At 31.2% G+C, this 20,825-nt stretch overlaps 1 protein-coding gene across 1 annotated transcript; it reads right to left on the reverse strand.

Annotated features, from left to right (window-relative positions):
• Nucleotides 1-2,348: 2,348 nt before the first annotated feature.
• Nucleotides 2,349-3,300, reverse strand: LOC110639716 (protein LURP-one-related 17). The gene is made up of 2 exons (XM_021790774.2): nucleotides 2,923-3,300; nucleotides 2,349-2,844 (listed from the first exon to the last, which is right to left on the reverse strand). Exons 1-2 carry the CDS (start codon nucleotides 3,193-3,195, stop codon nucleotides 2,458-2,460), a joined length of 660 nt encoding a protein of 219 aa, XP_021646466.2. The 5' UTR covers nucleotides 3,196-3,300; the 3' UTR covers nucleotides 2,349-2,457.
• Nucleotides 3,301-20,825: the final 17,525 nt, after the last annotated feature.

Genomic DNA, 20,825 nt, shown 5'->3' on the forward strand with positions numbered 1-20,825 from the left:
GGGTGTCGTTAGCTTTTTTTTTTTTGTAGTAAATTAAACTTTCATTGCTCAATGAAGATCAGCAGAAACAAACGGAATACAAGAGCTTGGAAGAGTATTCCAAACTGTATGGCTAGCATGAAAATAGGATGCCCTAGCTAAACCATAAGCAACCATATTAGCTTGCCTTTTGACCCATAACAAGGAAATGTTATTGCCCTGATGAATTAAGGACCTGCAGCCGAGATGATGGAGCCCCCTTCCGACCTATCTTCACTTGTTAGACTGAACTGCGAAGTAAGTCTCCTGCGAGTAAACCTTAACCATCACGCTATGAAGACCACGCTGCCCAATGGCCCCTGCCTCACGGAAGTAATGAACTCTATGAAGAAAACCAAGTAACCTAAGATCACAGTATCACTCATGTTAACTTACCTAAACTTTATTTATTGTGGTCCTAAACATAAATACGAGAATTCCACCAATTTTATATGCAAGCTTAATCGTAAATATTAAGTTTACAGTGAATTAAATTTATTTAAGAATTTTCTTATACTATTTAGGTTTCATTTTATATCATGAAATACATTTACTTAAAAATAAAATTAATTTTTTAGTGTTTGAAATACTAAAAAATTGGGCTTAAAAATATTTTTTATTAAAAATAAAATTAAGAAAAATATTTTTTTCATTTAAATTTATTAAAATATGAAAAAATTTTATAAGTACATAATACAAACATAAAATCATTAATTTATCGGTCACCTTATTATCAAGGGCCATCACTGATAATGGCCACCCTATTTTATCATTTTTTAATTTTTATTTTAAAATAAAATAGTAAAAATTGTATTTTATAATTTAAATATTTTTATGGTATTATAAATTAAAAGAAAATGTTTATACTTCAAACAATAAAATATAATTTCTCTTTACTTTAGTAATTAATATAATCAAATAATGAAGAAAAAAATTTTTTTTTTTCAGAAAATTTTTCCTTTAAAAATATTTTTCACAATTTTTTTAAAATTAACGTAGCCTTAGACTTGGGAGGATCTCATCAATCTACAATTTTTTTTTCCATATTTGCTGAAAGGACAGCTATGTCAATGATTTTAATATACCCTCTTTAAAAAAAATCAATAATACCCAAATATCAAATAATGGGATTAGGCCTTTGGTTAAAAATATTCTACTTTTTTATAAATATATTTTTTTAGGAAATACGCATTCAAGAACTTAAAAACTTATTTTTTTATGAAAGATAATATAAATGTGTTTGATATATAAATTAATTTGTTTTTAAATTGTAAAAGATAATATTGTCCCTTAAATATTTCAAAATGTAATAAATTAAATAATAAATTGATAAATTCATTACATTTAATTAGAAAAAAGTTGGTATACGTGAATCTGTGATTAAAAATAAAAACAGATCTATTTATTAGTAGACTAGTCCTTTGAGATTCAACATCAGTTATAGTGTGCGTATAAGTGTGGGTTATATGAGATCAAAAACTTCATTAAAATTATCATAATTTTAATAGTGATTTATTCCTATCATTAACTCATGTGTGCTTGTGTTTTATCTCTTAAAAAAAATAATAACTAGGAAAATTTAGTTTATCTAATTCAATTTGAGTAAATTACTTTCCTTACATAAAAAAAAAATAGAATACTCTATTTTTCAGGAATTTCTACTTAATCTGTTTACTTCTAATCAAACAATGCCAATATTATATGGACCTTATACTTATCTAGATTAATATGACTTAATAGAGGCATGCTTCTGGATTACTATTAATTTATTTTTTTAGTATATTAAATTTTATTTTTTAATTAAAAAATAATAATTTCTATATATGGGACTTGCTTAACATTCACAATACATCTAAAATCATAAAATAGTTTTTTAATATATATTTTTTCCTATTGTGCATGTATTCATGCTATTTCTTTTAAAATAAAATTAGCTTTCACTTTGATTCCAAATCAATATCTCATAATTCTAAAAACATTTAATTCTAAAAACATTTTATTTTTTATTCATTCATTTTTATTGTCTTAATCATTAAAAAATATAAAAAATAATTTTAAAATAAATTTAGTAAAATAAAAAGAGAATAAATTAATCATTAAAACCTCCTAAAAAAACCTGGCTGTTGCAGCTTTAAAAAGTGACAATGTTTCTTTTCTATTTTTTTTTTGACCAAAAAATAATTCATTGAAAAGATAAAATTTGGGAATTTACAAGAATTGCTTTAACTGGCAACATAATATCTTTTTTTTTTTTCCTTTTTTTTTTCTAACTGTGCAAAAATAGAGACGGACAGAGTAATACTGTAATGGAAATCTCTTGCTCAAGATCAGATGTTAATTCCACCCCATTTGGCTTTCCTTAATTACTTATCTATCAATAAATAATATACAGCGAACACAAACTATATCCTTATTTAAAAAACAAATAACATTAAAAATTCATGAGAACATCTGATCCAATATCAAAACCAGAGCCATGGCAAATCCAGGATCAAACCCTGGCTGTACGATCAAAGCAAAAACTTCTATCCCAAAAGAAACTCCTCCAGTTTTGGCTTCTTTCCTCTTGATCTCAGCCACCACCCTCCTTGACTCATCCAGTACTTTACATGATCTGTGTGCATACGAACCTTCTATCACATATGAATGCCTTTTCCGATCTATGGTTCCTCGAAAAACATATGCTAGTACATTATTCTGATTTGCTTTTAGAATTTGAATATGCTTCTTTACACTCCAAATTGGCTTCTTTGATAATTTTGTTCTTGGACAACATTCACCCATTTCCCCTTCATATATAAGCCAGCTCTCTCCTAATCCAAGCTTCTGCAAGATTGATTCTATAACTTAAACTTAATATCTTGAAATACATAAAAGAAATGCGAGAAAAATACTTATATATACCTTGTGACGATGCATTGTGAGGATGGATTTCCCAGAGCCATCCATGAGAATAAGTTCATCGGGATGAGCAATATAATTGTCAACCCGATAAGCTAAATCTCCATGGGAATTAATCACTGTAAATCCACTGCAATTAATTATAAGAGACTTTCTCCATACTGTTAATGAAGTACACGTCCCAATCCCATCTGTAGTAATCTTGATCTCTGATTCTTGATGGTGTTGTTCTTCATCATGGACTGATCTTGACAAGGATTTCAAGAAAAAGAACATCTTCCTTTAATCCCCTTCCTTGGTATCTCTCTCTCTCTCTCTCTCTCTCTCTCTCTCTGAAGCTCGAGGAGATACTTATAGAATTGATGTTTGAAATTGAATGTATCTTTTATGAAATTGCTTTGCTTGTTATAAGAGAGACATATACGCGTGTGGCGCGTGGTTATTGGTGGATTAAGAAAAATTTCCATATTAAAACTTACTATATAGACAAATCATACCTAACTGGGTATGCTTCCTCTTCTAGACCCGTGCTTGTAAGGGTGATTAAGAAAATAATTAAGTTTTGATCTTTAATTTGGTAATTGGGGTCAGCGTTTTATGGGTATTTAGCCTTGGAAGATGTGACACGTGTGTCTATTTTCAAATGTTGGTGGTCTTGGGATTCCAAGTTCCTATCTTCCATCAAGTCTTGTGGTAGGTTACTGTTTTCTCTTATGAAGGAGAACCACTTTAACAATCGGATTTGTTTTTTTAATTTGCTGTAGCTCACTATATAAATTAAATTTATTTATTAAATATATAAAATTATATATTTATTTTTTAAGTCTATAATAAATTGTAAAAATTTTTTCAAATAAAAATTTTAAGATTAAGGATGATGATGTCTACGAAAATTACTATATTCGAATTTAAAATTAATTAATATTTTTAAAATTTAAATATATTTAATAATTATTACTAGAAAAATATCTAAATTGATCTTATTTTATATATTTTAATTAATAATTTATATAAAAATTATTTTTTTAATAATTTACATTTTAAAATTTTTAATAATTTTATAAAATATTTAAAATTTATTTTATTTAAATAAAATATAAAAATTTATTAATATTATTAAAATATATGTACATATATTATATTTTATAGTATTTATATAAACAGAATTAGGTAACGAATATCCAATATATAAAAACCTAACTCGATCAAATCCCATCACCGATATTATTTTTTAAATTTAAACTCATTCAAAATTTAGTTATTTACTATTTAAATCTATCATATTAGAATTTAATCTGATTGAATACCTATAAAAACTCAAGCAGTTGCTATCGGATATACCCAAGAGAGAGTGTATTGGTGTATAGTACATCTGTTTACTGGTCTGGGCAGTGTTCGGCCTGGCCCAACATGTTTATACAGGATTTTAGAAGAACAAATTAATGTATATTTACAGTGTAATTTATCTAGTTTTAACTTATCACACTTACTAAATTTTGGGCGTCCATGCATGTGTAATCGTAACCATCCATATGACCACTAAAATTACACAAATCCGTATAAAAAAATCCACATTTTTTTCTCAATTTCTCAAAAACCAAGCCAAAACCCACATCAAAAAATTTTCTATCTATCATAATAAGGAGAAAAGTCGAGATTCGCCACTAATTGAGGTCATAGAACTCGAGTCAACGAAGCGGCACGAGTAACATGATAATAAGCCAAGTTGTGGCTTATGTTCAGAAGGGAGGGAGGCAAAGTCAAGAATTATATTGGCATCATCATGAGAGGAAGATACAAAACCCACATTCTAATGAATTTTTGTGTTCTTAGGGCTTCGAAAATAAGAAGAAGATAGAGAAGGAGATCCAAATTTTGATGGAGAAGATGGATGCAGGGCTTCAACGGAGAAAATGGAGAAGAAGGAAATCCATTAAAGTTGGCACATGAATTTCCTTTTATTGTTCATTTACTCTCACGCGGATATATGGATGCATATTATTGCATTACAAGAATCATGGGATTTATAAGCAGATTTATTTCATTTGTAAATACAAACGCAATTCTAATGAATATTAATTACAAGAAAACAAGAAGTTATTTAATTTATTAATAGATTTGAAAATTGATAGGTAAATTAAGACTTTATTTGTTTCGTAAAAAATTATTTTTATATAGAAAATATCTTTTATAAAAACTATTGGAAAAAAATATTTTTCATAAAAATATTTTTCTTATTTGATTGTTATGTTAAATAAATGATATGTATTTATATAATGTATGTATAAATATTTTCATATTTCAATAAAATTATTAAAATCTAGAAAATAAAAAATAATTTCTTCTTTTAAAAAGATAAAATTATTTTTTTTTAAAATAATTTAATTTTTTCTTTGATAAAAATATTTTTCATCTAATTTTCTTAAATGTTATACGCATTAGAAAATGTGAAAATATTTTCATAAGACAAATGAAACCTAAAATTGAATTTTTAAATATATCACTAATCCGTTTGAAACCAAAAATGAGTTTACGAGTTACAAACAGATTCAAGAATCCATTTGTACATTCCAAATGGATCTAAAATCTGTTTGTAAATTGATTACTTAAAAAAAAAATTAATTGTACAATTTATAAATGGATTTTTAAAAATTAGGTGTGCAATTTACAAACAAGTGTGGGAATCCGTTTATAATTTATAAATAAATTTAAAATCTGTTCGTAATTTTAAAGGGAAAATATTCGGTTTTTTTTTTCTTTTTAAAGTCTGCTTTTATTTCAATTCCTAATGTATTTTAGAATTCGTTGGTTAATTTTGAAGGGAAAAGTTTCTTTTTTTTTTTTTAATTAGCAATAGATTATTAAGCCATTTGTAAGTTTGTCGGTAAATCATAGTATATAAATGGCAAAACTCATTTCACTATATAAATGGCAAAATCCATTTCTCTCACTTTTATTTTCTCCCATTTAACTCATTTTCTTTATTTTTTTTTTCTTTCATTTCAATTTCTTCTTTTTTTGTTCTCATCTTCGTTCTTTCATTTTCTTCATCATCTTTTTCTCATTTTCTTTTCTCTCATCTCCTTTCTCCTTTCTCCCTTCTTCAATTTCTTTTTCTTGTCTTTATTTTCTTTTTCTCATTTTTTCCTCTAATTTCACTATTTATTCTCTTTTTTTTTATTTTCTTAATCATCTTTTTTTTTTAATTTTCATTTCTTTTCTCATTTATTTCTCATTTTCATGTTCTCTCATTTTCTTTTTCTCTTCTTTAATTTTTCCTCTATCATTTATATTAATAATCTTTTAGTTATAAAATAGTATATATTTTTAATAATTTTTTAGACTAATTTAATTTGTTTCTCAAAAGAATATTCTTGTGATTTTATAAATTATATTATATTTCCATAAGCTTTAATAAAATATTTTATAGTAATTATATCATAGTATATTATGACAAATTATTATTTATAATTTCTATCAGTAAATTATTTTTAATAATATTAGTATAGTATTTTTTTAGTCGCAAATATATATTTTTTATTAATAAAATAATGTTTTGTCAATTAAAAAAAAAAAACTTAAATCCAGAAGGGCGTATATACGTTTGGCAGACTTTAGAACCAGGAAATAGAGACCGGTGAAACCATAGGTTTTCTATGGAATAGCTGGCTACTGTATCAGCAGACAATCAAAACTAAATTTAAAACATGTTAATTATGATCCTAGCTAGCTAACTACGCTTCAAGTTGGTCAGCTAAGGACAGCTTGTATCATGATGGCTTTGTGACTAATGAGACATTTGTGCTTAATTTAGCTTCTATGTCAATTTCGGGGCTCGCAAATTATGAAAATCTCAAATATCTTGGCAGAGAATTAACTTTCATGCATGAATATATTTCAAAATATCTAACTTGCTCTATATATAATTTGTAGTTCTATACCTCTTCATCACACTCGTACGTTAATGCCTATTAGACTTGAAGCGTGAATAAGTATAAACTTATTTTGCTTTATGTTAAAATATTCAACTAATAAATAGAATGATCAGAATTTAAACTTGAGACCTTTTAATTTAAGAGGCTCTATACCATATCAAGAAACCATTCAACCTAAAAATTTAAATTTGTAAATGAGAGTTACAAAAATAATTATATATCTCTCTATTACATTTTAGGTATATTTAATTATTAAATTAATAATTTAATGAATTTTTAACATATTAAAGAAAAAATAATAATTATTGATGAAATAATAAATTCAATGCTTTAATTAGACTTTTAATGATGGCATATCTAAGTACACAAAAACATGTATTATGAATAATTCCTCAAAAATTCAGTAGGGTTTGTGGAAAAGATATTTGCAGTCATATTTGTTAAAATTGCACATTGATTTGTAGGATTTTACGGATTAGAATTATTAAAATGAATTAAAAAACATGTAAAACTAAAATCAAGTAAAATTGAGATAATTTATATTTTTAAATAGTGAAATTAAATTCAAAAAAATAATATGATTTTACGAGTTTATAGTTCTATAATTTTACGTATTTAAAATATTACCTTTTAATTTATTAAAATTATTGTTATTTGTTATTTTAACATATTTTAACATATTTTAAGTTTTTAAATACAGTAATAACTATTATTTATACTGCTATAATTATTATACATATATCTTATCATTTTTTATTTTTTTAGCAACTATGATTATATTTTTTTTATCATAAATATAATCTAATTTATATATATATATATATATATATATATATATATATATATTAATCATCAAATATTTTCATCATTTATGTGTATACATGTGTGTTAATTTATTAAATTATTAAATAATTTTATTTATTATGATATTGATAATTTAATGAAAAATATTACATTTAAAATTCAAATAATTTGAATATTAATGATGCTACTGTGAGCTTCAAGGGTCTAGTCCTAACGCCACATAGATTTGCAATCAAAGAAAGGTGAGGAGGGTGGCTTTCTTGGCAATCGTTCTTGCTCCTTCATGGTTGTCACACAGCCCTTCGTGGATCTCGAGCAAAACTAATAAATCATCTTCTCTGCTGATACATTTAAGCCATGGTTGGAGGTAGGATCTCTTATGCAGCCATCCGTTGAGTATGCTATACCTTGTTAATCTTTGCATTATCTTTTTGGCTTCAAGTTGATCTTTTGGAAGTGTACCCTGATCGAGGTAATAGAAAATAGGTGTCATCCATGTTTCTCCAATGTCAATTGGTAGTGCTTCTTGTTCGTCCACTATTGGTGTTGCTATTTCTTCTAGAGGGATGGGTTGGAAGAAATATTGTTCACCTGCCGCTACTGCTTTTGCCAGAATATCTGCTTCTTGATTCTCCTCCCTCAATATTTGGAGAATGTTTACATCTCCATTATCTGCTCAGATGTGAGCTTATCATGCTTTGGATATGTAGCTCATAGCTTCCCAAGTGATGGTCTTTTACTTGATAGTTTCCCTACAGTTGGTTAATGACCAATTATAAGTCACAATAAATATTGACTTTTTGGGTTCTTACCTTTTTTATGATTCGTAATGCTTTGAGGATAGCTTCATATTCCGCTACACTGTTTGTTGCTTAGAATGCTAGCTTTGTTGCATATTTTAACTTTGCTTTATGTGGTCCCTCTAGTACTACACCTATCCTTGCATCGAAAGAACTTGATGCTCCATCTGCCCATATGTTTCATTGTTCCTTTGGTTTTTCTTCTCTTTCAGGAATTGGAATTAGCTCGGCCACAAAATTTGCGAGTGCTTTTAGTGTTGTCCTTAGCACATATCTGATGTCATACGCTCCATGTAGCTAATCGTCTAGACGTGTCTGGTCTGTGGAAGATCTTTCATAGTGGGTAGTTTGTTCGGGCCTTAATGGTGTGGCTTTGAAGTAAGGCTTCAATTTAGTTGATGTTGATAATACTGTGTAGGCAAGTTTTTCCTTCAAGGCTAGATAATTTAGTTTGGAACCTTTTAATACTTGGTTTATGTAGTATATTGGTCTCTGGACACCTTTTTCTTCTCTTACAAGGACCGAGCTAATGGTCTCTTTAGTTATTGCAAGATAAAGAAATAATACCTCACCCGGTTTTGGTGAATCAAGTAATGGAGGGGATGATAAAAATTGTTTTAAATTATCAAAGGCTACCTGGCTTTTTTCTACGCATTTGAAGTTATTTCTTGCTTTTAAAGCTCAAAAAAATGGTAAACAATTTTTTAGTTAAGCAACTCATGAATCTTTTGAGAGTTGTAATTCATCCATTCAGTCATTGTACTTCTTTTATGTTGCTCGGAGGCTACATATCGATGATTGCTTGAATTTTTTCAAGATTCACCTATATCCCTCGTTCGGATATCATGAAACTGAGGAACTTGCCTACTTTTACTCCGAAGGTACATTTGTCTAGGTTCAGCTTCATTTCTACTTTATCTAATATATCAAATGCTTCAACTATGTCTTTGGCATGATCCTCCAGTTTTTTCGATTTTATTATCATATCGTCTATGTATACTTCAGCTGTTCGGCCTTTTTCCTCTTTAAACATTTGGTCTACCAGCCTTAAGTATCTGGCTTCAGCATTTTTTAGACTAAATGGCATGGCTTTATAGCAGAACACTCTTGAATTTGTTATGAAGGCAGTCTTTTCTTCATCTTCTGGATCCATTTTTATTTTGTAGTACCTTGATACGGTGTCGACTAATGACATTACTGCATGCCTGGCTATTGCATCCACTAATTTGTCAATGTCGGCAATGGGTAGTAATCCTTCAGACATGCTTTATTGAGGTCCATGTAGTTAACACACATTCACCATTTTTCATTTGCATATTTTACAAAGATAACATTGGCTACCCAGGTTGGGTATTTGACTTCCCGAATTAGACCTACATCAAATAATTTCTTAACTTCATTTTCAATTACCTGTTGACGCTCTGGTGCAAAACATCTTTTCTTTTGTTGGATTGGTTTACTTTTGGGCTGACATTCAGCTTGTGAGTAATTATTGCTGGATCTATTCCCTTTACATCTTTCGCCTTCCAAGCAAATGTGGTAATTCTGTCTTTTAATGTTCGGATGATCACTTTTCTGTTCGGCCTACAAAACACAGTTCCAAGGCAAACTTTTTCCCTTCTAATTCCTCCTCTATTATTGGTTAATTGGCTCAGGTGAGATTTGACCTTCTAGTTTCTTCAGTAGCTTCATTGGCAGGGTTACTTCCATAACTGCCTCTGTTGATTTTTTGTAACATTCTTATGCTGATTTTTGGCTCCCTCAAACTATTACTGTTCCTCCAAAAGCAGCCAATTTAATACACATCCATTGCATGTTGATCACTATGCCATTGTCATTCAAGATAGGTCGGTTGAGGATAATGTTGTATGACAAGGAAATGTTGAGCACTGTAAACTCTGTGTAAATTTCTCTCTTGTACCCTTCATCGCCTAGGACCATTGCCAAATTAATGGTTTCGAGTACTGGGATTGTCTTGTCACCTAAGCCGACCAAAGGATACATGAATTTGGCGAGGTTTTTGGATTTGTGCATGAGTTTCTCTAAGAATTCCCTCGTTAGGAGTTTATTGAGCTGCCTATGTTGATCAACACCAGTTATCGTGTAACTGTTCATCTGCACAAATATAACCAAAAGGTCAAAATGTGATTGTTTTACCTCATGGTCACTAAGACCGATGATGATTACCTCCTTACTAAATTCATTTTTGTTAATGGAGAAGATTATTTGACCTCCTGTATGGCTCATTTCAGCTAGCCTTTTATTGTCTATCTTGCCTGTGTTTAGTCTGCTAGCAATCACATTAATTACCCCAATTGAACTCTTATCTTTTTCGTTGATGGTGTCCTTATTTCTGGAGGTGGACACTCTTCTTTCATCTCGACTTTCTCTTGTAAATCTCCTAAGTTGGCCATCTCTAATTAACTATTCTATCTCATCTTTAAGCTGTCTGCATGTATCTGTGGTGTGGCCATAATCTTCATGAAACCTACAGAACTTACTTTTATCCCTTTTCCCTGAAGTATCAAGGTTGAGCTTTTTTGGCCATTTGACCTCCTCGTCGTTCTTCTATATCCACATTGGAACTTTTAATCTTGCTTCATTTAACAGCGTGTAATTATGGAACTTCTCTTTACTTTGCTCGAGATTTCTATCCTAGCTATACCCCCTCTGATCTAAGCTAAAATTCTTCTTTTTTGGTCTTCTATCATTATTTTTCCTAGATTTTCTTTCTTCTCTTAGGGCATGATGCTCATTATCTAGCCTGATGTACTTCTGAGCCCTCTCCATTAACTGATAGTAGTCTACTGCTGGGTTTTTTTTTTTATTAAAGAGTCAGAGAACTTAATGTTCCTGGTTCCTTTTTTCAGAGCTTCACATGCACTCTCATTGTTCAAGTTTTCAACCTGCATTGCCTTGGCATTAAACCGAGAAATATACTCCCTGAGAGACTCCTCTTTTTTGAAGATTTGAAGATAACTTTTTTAGCAAGATGCAAGAAATGAATTTATTCTTGAACACAGTGGCAAGCTGATGAATGTTTTGAATTGATCCGATTTTAAGGAGCTAGTACCATTTCTGGGTTAGCTCGGTCAGTGTCATTGGAAATACTCGGCATAGGTGATAATCGTTCACATTTTCTAGCATCATTGTCATTCAGAAGTTCGTCACATAACTCCTTGGGTCTATTGTTCTAGTATATTTATCTAGGATAGGTAACTTGAATTTTGATGGAACTTGTTCAGCCAAGATCGATTCATACAGTGGAGACTCATCTCCGATCCCTAAGTTTTCTTCTTGTACCTATTTCTGGTATCTCTGCACTGCTTTCACCAGTCCCCAATTTACCTTTAGTTGAGGCGATTCATTAGACTGTTCTTCTTACTCATTTGCAGTGATCTGTTCAGTCTTTTTTTCTGAGTTGTTTATCGACTTAGCCATCTCCTACTTGGTCTCTTTAGATCGGGCTGGATCTGCATCTCCAAAGGGTACCCCTATAACCAGTCCTGCTTCTAGGGCAGGTGTCCTTGTTGGGGCGCTAGTACTCAAGATCAATCCTCACAGGAAGCACAGAAAATGTACATAAAATGTACAACAAAGAAAAAATGATCTCAAGTGTGGGTTGTCAGCCGATGATCTGAGTTTTCCACAAACAGCGCCACTAATGCTAGAAAGCCACCTTTCTCACCTTTCTTTGGTTGCAGATCTATGTGGTATTAAGACTGAACCCTTGAAGGTCACGGCAGCATCAATTAAACTAAACAATATGTTAGAAAGCTTTATATATATATATATATATATATATATATATATATATATATATATATATATATATATATATATATATATATATAATTATATAATTTTATGTTTAAATGTATATGAAAATTTATTTATATATTTATATAAATTTAATTATTTTTTAAAAAATATTTTAAACAAATTGTAAAAATTTATAAATTTATAATTTTATGATATGATTTTATATTTATCTTTAATATTTCATTCATCGATTTTAAATTAAAAAAGCGAGTTTGACAATCTAATTTGTAATCACAAGTGGTAAATCTAAAAAGAGTGTTTCAAAACAGTAGTGTTTAATTTGATAGAGTTGGTCAATAAAAAGCTATGTAGGACCTTGATGTTCATGGCTTCATAATATATATACAATTGTTAATTAATTAATTAATATGAATTGCAGAATTCGAATCAATTTCTCTTGGAACACGTCTTTCCTCATATGGATAAGGCAGCCATTAACAAATCATACACCTAATTTGATCGCAATTTTTTGGAACTTCAAAAACGTAATTAAAATTAAATCACTTACGTGAATAATTTGATCACTAATTAAGATTAACTTTAAATAATTTGTCATATGAGTCGAATCGATATTAGAACTTGAGTTCATATAAAATTCTTGAAATTTGCAGTAAGCTTTAATATTTTTAAACCTATAATCAGATCTATAACTCTAGGCCCAAAAGGCATAAAATAACTATATAAAATATTATAATACAATTTGGATGGTTCACCTTAACTCAATCCATAATACAGCAATTAGAGGAATCGGCTCAACCCTAAGACCTAACATTCATAATCTATTTATTACCATTAATTAATACAACTTATTTATACATCAGTATCGCGACAAAGCTTTAAGAATTAAATAAATAAACACAATAAAAAATTTTTAACTAAGCAATGTAACAACTTGCGGAGAAAATTGTAAGTTAGACTCTGAAAATAAAATTTGCTCATTCTACAACCTGGGAAAAAAATATTAAATAGGAATAATTGTTCGACTCAGCGAGTTTAGATTAGATTATAGGTGTAATTTCTATAACAACTTGAAACTAGTGCAATCCTACTGTGAAATACACAGCTAACACATATAACAAATAATTCACCCAATATTCACATGAGATGATAATTTGGAGCTACCCAAGTACCTAGTGTATCACATCCATACATAAATATGAGAGCCGATCCTTTATAACCACTCTCTCAATCCAAATACTATCAACGAACTCAACTCAAGCTAGACTTTCATTTTAATCTAAGTGCCGAGGCTATTGAGATCAACTCGAAACCGTGAGTCACCCCAACTTTCCATATTTACAAGGACTGGGTTCCAGTGAAACTAACTCAATCTATGACTACTCGTCCAATCCATACCCATCATATGCACATAAGTATAACACACACAATTCCACATTATTCTTAAGGTTGCAAAAATAAATAATTAACAATAATTAAATATGCAGCAATAGGAATGCCCCTAATATATTTTAACTAATTATATGCACCAATAAATATTTATAAAAATGTATGACCATACATATATATATATTGAAATTACAAAAATAACCAATATCTAATTTACAGAATGGTCGACTTGACTACAGCTAGTCCAACTAGAAGGTAGAAGAATGGTCGGCATAGATCACCTATATAGACATACTAATCTCTATTAATTTGCTGACGAAATAATTAATTTAAACTAAAGAAGCAAGAATTAATCCTAGATTCTTGCCAAAATTTTGGTAAAGTCTCCCCCACAACTGGATTTAAGCCCTTGTAAGAAAAACTCAGCAAAAAATAACAAACAGGCCTCAAGCCTAAAATAATAAACAGACCTCAAGCCTACAACAACAAACAGCACATGCCCATCTTGGATGTCTAAAACACATCTAGAAAAGTATGAAAATACTGAAAATTAGGGGTGTGCAGTTTTCGGTTTTAACCGAAAAATCGAACCGAACCGATTAATTCGGTTCAATCGGTTTGGTTTTAAAATTTAATCGGTTTGGTTCGGTTTATAATTTTGATAATTTCGGTTAAATCGGTTCGGTTCGGTTCGGTTATTTTCATAAAAAAATAAAAAAAACCGAACCAAACCGAAATTATTAATATATATAGGAAATCAAAAAAATCGAATCAAATTGAATCGAACCGAATCGAACCAAACCGAAATCAAAGGAAACCGAACCGAACCTAAAGATTTTTGAGTTTTGATTTCTAATTTTTTTTGTTTTTTTGTTTTTATTATTTAGATTTAATGTTAAAAATATGAAATTTTATAAATTTCGGTTTGATCGGTTTTAAACCGAACCGAACCAAAATTTATCGATTCGATTCGGTTCGGTTTTCTCCTATCAATCGGTTCGGTTCGGTTCGATTTTTAAAATTTTTGATTTCCGGTTTTCGGTTTTATCGGTTCGGTTCGGTTCGGAACCGAACCGACCGTTTGCACACCCCTACTGAAAATGACTGTAAATATGAACACCTTCCGGGATAGCCTAGTGGGCATCTGGACCAGACCAAATAAAAAACTCAATCTAGAGGGTCGTGAGCTATCGCTGATCCTATCGCACCTAAATAAAGCCTATAAATTGTCAATAATTATCATACAATTATATTTAATTTACGAGAATTGAAAAGGCTCAAAAATCTCATTGAGTGATAAGACCGTCAAATGATCGCCTTTTTCAAATAGTATCCAATGAGAGCAGGGTTGGTTCCATCTCAAATATTTTGGCACGTTGAACCCAGGTTCCAGTGAAACTAACTCAATCTATGACTACTCGTCCAATCCATACCCATCATATGCACATAAGTATAACACACTGAAGGAATGGAAGTGTGAAAAACACAAGTTTATACCATTGAATTCAAAAATTTTCACCTAGGGTCACATGCATCATGCAAGATTTATTTTTATCTATATGATTTCAATGATAAACAACATATTAAAACTCTTTTAATATGTTTTTGGATCTATATTTACCATTTAAGATTTTAAAATTAATCAGATTAATTTTAGAACCCTAGATTAAATCAAGAACGATTACACTAACCTCTTAATGCACTGCAGCGTGTCTGCGCTTTTGAGATTCGTCTTTAGGACACCAGATGTTGTCCCTCTAGCTTGTCCACACCAAGAACACCTATGGCAGCCCTTGAACAGCTTCTAAAGCTTTTTCTATTAATTAGAAATTCAAGTTCTGCCTTTTAAGAGATTAGAGATGTAAACAGGATACTAGAAACAATTTCTAGTGTTCTTAATTCAAGAGATTGATGGCTAATCTCTTTGAATTGATGAGAGATGAAGAAGAATAGATGAAAAGCCTCAAAATGGCGTGACAAAGGAGAGGAGTGGCTGCTGGTTGTTTTTCTTTTCATAACAACACTTAAATAGCTAGGTTAGCACATTAAACCCTTGCCACATGTCACTCTTTGATTAGCTCTAGGTTTAAGTGACCCAATCACATTGTGCTAAGTGTCAAACCTATATTTAATCTTGATTTTAATCATCTTACATGATTAAAAAACATTTGGCAAGCTTATGTGTAATCCCATGTGTCACCATCTCATGGTGCCACGTGTCACACTGTGAAATGACCAAAATGCCCCTGTGTCTTAATTTTGAGTTCTTAACCCAAAATAATTATTTTTCTTCTTCTAATCAATTTATATCAAATATAAATTAATTAATTAATCTCTATTAATTAATTTCTCATTAATTAAATTCATATTTAAACATTTTAAATATAAATTTAACTTATATTATACATCCAATAATCTAGATTTGGTTTCAAGTCATGCTAGGGACTTTGCAATTTAATTGCAAACCAAACCTATTTAATTAATCAATTAAACTCTTTAATTAATTAATTAAATCATATTTAAATAGGTGATAACTTGTGTATGTGTGTGATTTACTAGGCTCATCACTAATTGGCAATGAGACATGATATCAACTCTTAATATCAACAGAACTCTTTCTTACCATAAATGATTTCTCTAAATCATTTTATGCACCTCATAGACCATGGTTAACACCTAGCATAGCATGCCATGGCCACCCAATTAGTAATAAGGTTTACCTTAAATGAACCTATAATCATATGTTACCATGCACTATAATCTCTCTGTTACAAAATCCCAACTCAAGCTGGAGTCATGGTTTATGTCAAACTCCATTTGCTATGAATATTATGTTCTCTTTTAATTCCAGTTCTTGATTAAAAAGATTTTCTCATCAGAAACTCTTTTTTGAATAAATCTATCTGTCCTGGCCAGGAACTTGAAACATCAAGAACAATTAAATGAACATAGGATTTTATCTCTATTTACTTAGAAGAACATATTCCATCTTGATCAACACTTACCTCCATATATAACTAGTAGGAGCCAACAGATGCCCATATACCCATACACAGTACAAGTATGAAAGCAGTATCAAACTCAAACTACCTATATACAAGATAACTGTGCTATCTCAGGTCTAAAGATTATATGCACTGATATGATTTATGACAAAAACATTGACAAGAGTAAACTCCATGTGCTTGTCATAAGTGTCACTGGTTCGGCCTACTTATCATTTATAAGTGCCTATCATGTTTGTTATATGGCATGAGACTCACCATTCCATCTTATTTATATCTCATGTAAATAACTTGGGAACAAACATGAATACAATCTTTCTGGATAAGTCATGTCCTTATTATGAAGTATCCTCGATTGTGAACCTATTTATGATACTTTGTGCTAGAAATATTGTCACTCATATTCTTAACAACTTAAGAATAATATTTCTAACAAAATATCAATGGACCTTTTCTATTACACATAAATGTATTATGTAAACGGAAAAGTAGAAATGCCTTTTTATTAATAAAAATATGTACAAGATACATACTAAATGATATGCTCTAGGGCATACTACTAACAATCTCCCACTAGCACTAGAGCCATTCATTACAATATCTTAGACCTATTTTCTCAAGATGTCGATCTAACTGAGTCTGTGACATAGGCTTAGTGAATGGATCAGCTGGATTTTCAGCTGATGCTATTTTCTGCATGGCTACATCGCCTCGCCCAACTATTTCTCTGATAATGTGGTAGCGCCTTTCTATGTGTTTGGATTTCTGGTGAGACCTTGGTTCCTTAGCCTGTATGACTGGTCCATTGTTGTCACAGTGTAGTGGAACTGCTGACTCAATGGAAGGAACTACTGTAAGTTCTGTCACGAACTTCTTTATCCAAACAGCTTCTTTTGCAGCATCTGATACATCAATATATTCAGCCTCTGTAGTGGAATCTGCAGTCGTGCTCTGTTTGAAACTCTTCCAACTGACTGCACCTCCATTACAAATGAACACATATCCAGAGGTAGACTTTCTATCATCGATATCTGATTGGAAATCAGAATCAGTATAACCTTCCAATTGCAAGTCTCCACCTCCATAAATCAAGAATAAATCCTTAGTTCTTCTCAAGTACTTAAGGATATTCTTGACAGCTATCCAGTGTTCCAAACCTGGATTGGATTGATACCTGCTAGTCAAACTAACAGCATATGCGATATCCGGCCTAGTACACAATATTGCATAATGTGACACCCCTTACCCGGCTACAGTGTATCCGAGTAAGCTATGTCACACGGTGTACCGGCACACTCTATTTTACCTTAATTAATTTTTTTTTGTCAAAGTTTTGAATATAATTTGCGAAATATAGTTCATTTATTGAAATTATAATTTATTTGAGGTTCCGGATATTTTAAAGAAAATCCGGCAGAGTACCGGCTAAAAATAGAGAAAACAGTTCTTCGGAACCTGTTAAAAACACTTCCAAATAATTTCCAAACAATCCCCAACTTCAATTTATCAACAAAGTCTTAATATCAAGATCTCCACAACATTTCTCAATTTCAGTTCTCAATAACCTTTTCATTTCTCAAACATCCATTTCTCATATACAAACAATAAATAAATGCTCAAATTTTGCATTCATAGCCATAACTTTCATTATTTACATGAACATCAGAATACATTACATAAGTTCAAATACATATGAGAAAGTAAAAATTAGCTACAAAATATCAAAATGACACCTAGTGTCCTACCAATGCACTGCAGAAGTTGAGGTGACACGGACATCGTGCGTAAGCGCGACAGACTCACCCGGTTTGCGGTCTCACGGGCTCACGATCTGTATCTCCGATTACCTACGGCGTGGCAAAGCAACGCGCTAAGCAATAATGCTTAGTGGTGCAATAGTATAATAAAAGAAAATAGCAGAAAATAAGTATGTATAGAATGTGTATGATTTCTTTGTTTGGTATTGGTGTATCCATTATTTCATTATCTTTGTCTACTTTCATTCATTTGGTTGCCCAAGTAACCTACGCTAGATGACTGGACTGGATAACGGGTAAACTGGCACTGGGTATCAAGTACCTCGGGCCGTCACACCATCGGTCACATATGCATCTCCCGGTGTGCAACAGAACAGCTAACAAGCTGTGATAACATCAGGCACAAGGCCAAAACTCAATACAAGGTCAGAATGGCTAAAAGCCATAAAATCACAGAATGACATATTGCCATGTGCAGTACTGCTAACTGAACCCTATTGGCATGCCAAACTATCCAAACCAATCTTGTTAGGTATACTAGGGCATTTGATACTTTAAAATTCTTCAATCTTTGAATTTCAAGTTTTGGTGTCACTATTCACCTCTTTGGTCAACTAAAATGTTGACTTTTAGGTAGAAATTAGGTACATTGGTTTTGGCACTCCCAACATATCACATTTTGCATTTAAAACTTGTTGGAATTGGTCACCATTACCATTTCTAACTTAAAATTAAGAGGGCAGAAATTTCAGTTTTTGAAGCCTAAGTTTACTATTCCATTAAGCACTGTTACAGTGGGAATTTGAAGAAATGGAAAACATGAAAGTTGTTCCTTATTTTGTATAGTTGAATTTCCTTTTTTGAATCACTCCATTTGGAGTTTTGTAGCTCCAGATATGGTCCAAAAACCACAGCTGGCCGGATTGCCAAAACTGCAGAGTTACCAAATCTACAGTACCATGAACAGTGACTGTGATTGCATTTTTGAATAGGTTCTGGCCATAATTTGGGGTAGGTTTCTTCATGAAATTTGTTTGTCTATGTCTTAACTTGTTGCTGTAAAACTTTCAGGTCAATTGACCATATCTACAGTAAGTTATGGCCAAATGAACAGTTACTGTTCATTTGGTCATTTCTGCAAGTGCTGTTGCAGGGTATCCGGATTGGGACCAACTTTTGGTCCTCTTGCTTTGGTCTTTTGGGCATGGTTTCTTCAGCAAAAATGTGCCATTATAAACCTAGTTTCACGTCCAATTGGCCAAACACCAATTGGACCTACACAGCCAAAGTTATGGCTGTGTAAGTGGGCTGGAATCTCAGCCACCATGCTGCTGTCTTTAGGCAGCCTACCATTCCACTTTGCCATGCCATTTTTCAATCCAATTTATGGTCAACATACCTCAAATGGTCACTAATTGACCATTAAAATGTTCTTTAACCATTTCATAAGCCAAGTCAAATTTTCATTCCTAAACCCTAGCTAAATTTTCAAAGTTTTCACAATTTCCCTAATTAACTCTTTCATTCTCTATATATATATATGTATACACTTTAAACCTAAGCTCTAGTTCACTCTAAGTCCATCAAACACTCCATTTCTATTCCTTCAATAGGGCTGCCGAAATGCATGGCATACATACACATAATTTTTTTTCATTTTAGTTACAATTCCTTACTTATTTTAAGTCCCTTAGCATAGAAATAAAGAGCTTTAGGTGTGTATATGCACTAACCTTTAAGTGGCACTTCTTGGACTTGTATTTTCCTTAGAATTTCTCCTCTTTGTGGCTTCCTAGAGCTTCCTTAAGATGTGTAGATTAATTTTAGTGAAGGTGACTTAGGATTTTATGGTTGGATGTTGGGAGATTTCAAGCTCAATTTGAGCAACAATGGAGGGAGGAAGAATGGGCAAGGGTTTCGGCTGGTTTGGGGAAAGAGGTGGCTGCTGGTTTTTTTTTTTATTTCTTGGTCTCAATTATCTCTTTTATTAGTTAGTCAAATGGTTGCTTAATTGTGATTGGTTATAGTTTTCTTAATGACATCACCATGATGTCATAAATAAGCCTTTTCCTCATTTTCTTTTCTTTTCTTCACTACTCATTTTCAATTTAATTTCTAGTAATGTTTATTCATATTTTATGTCATATTAATTATTTACTCAACTGGACAAGTCGGCCAAAAATCACCTCTGAAGGCGAAATGACCAAAATGCCCTCCGTTTGGCTTAACGGGTCAAAATTGTCTGTACCAATTGAAAAATTTTTCTAAGTATTTTCTTGGCATTCTAATACCATAGGAACCTCAATAACCCTTCTCTGGAGTCCCAAAAATTATTTTATAATTTTTCCCCCGGGTTTAGGGCTCCTAGTTGCGAGAACCGCAACTTCCCTCTGGGTTACCCATCGCTAGGGCACTGGCTCGTTTAACTGGGTTGTA

Source organism: Hevea brasiliensis, chromosome 9 (genome assembly GCF_030052815.1).
Source record: "Hevea brasiliensis isolate MT/VB/25A 57/8 chromosome 9, ASM3005281v1, whole genome shotgun sequence".
In the NCBI taxonomy this organism is placed as follows: Eukaryota; Viridiplantae; Streptophyta; class Magnoliopsida; order Malpighiales; family Euphorbiaceae; genus Hevea; species Hevea brasiliensis.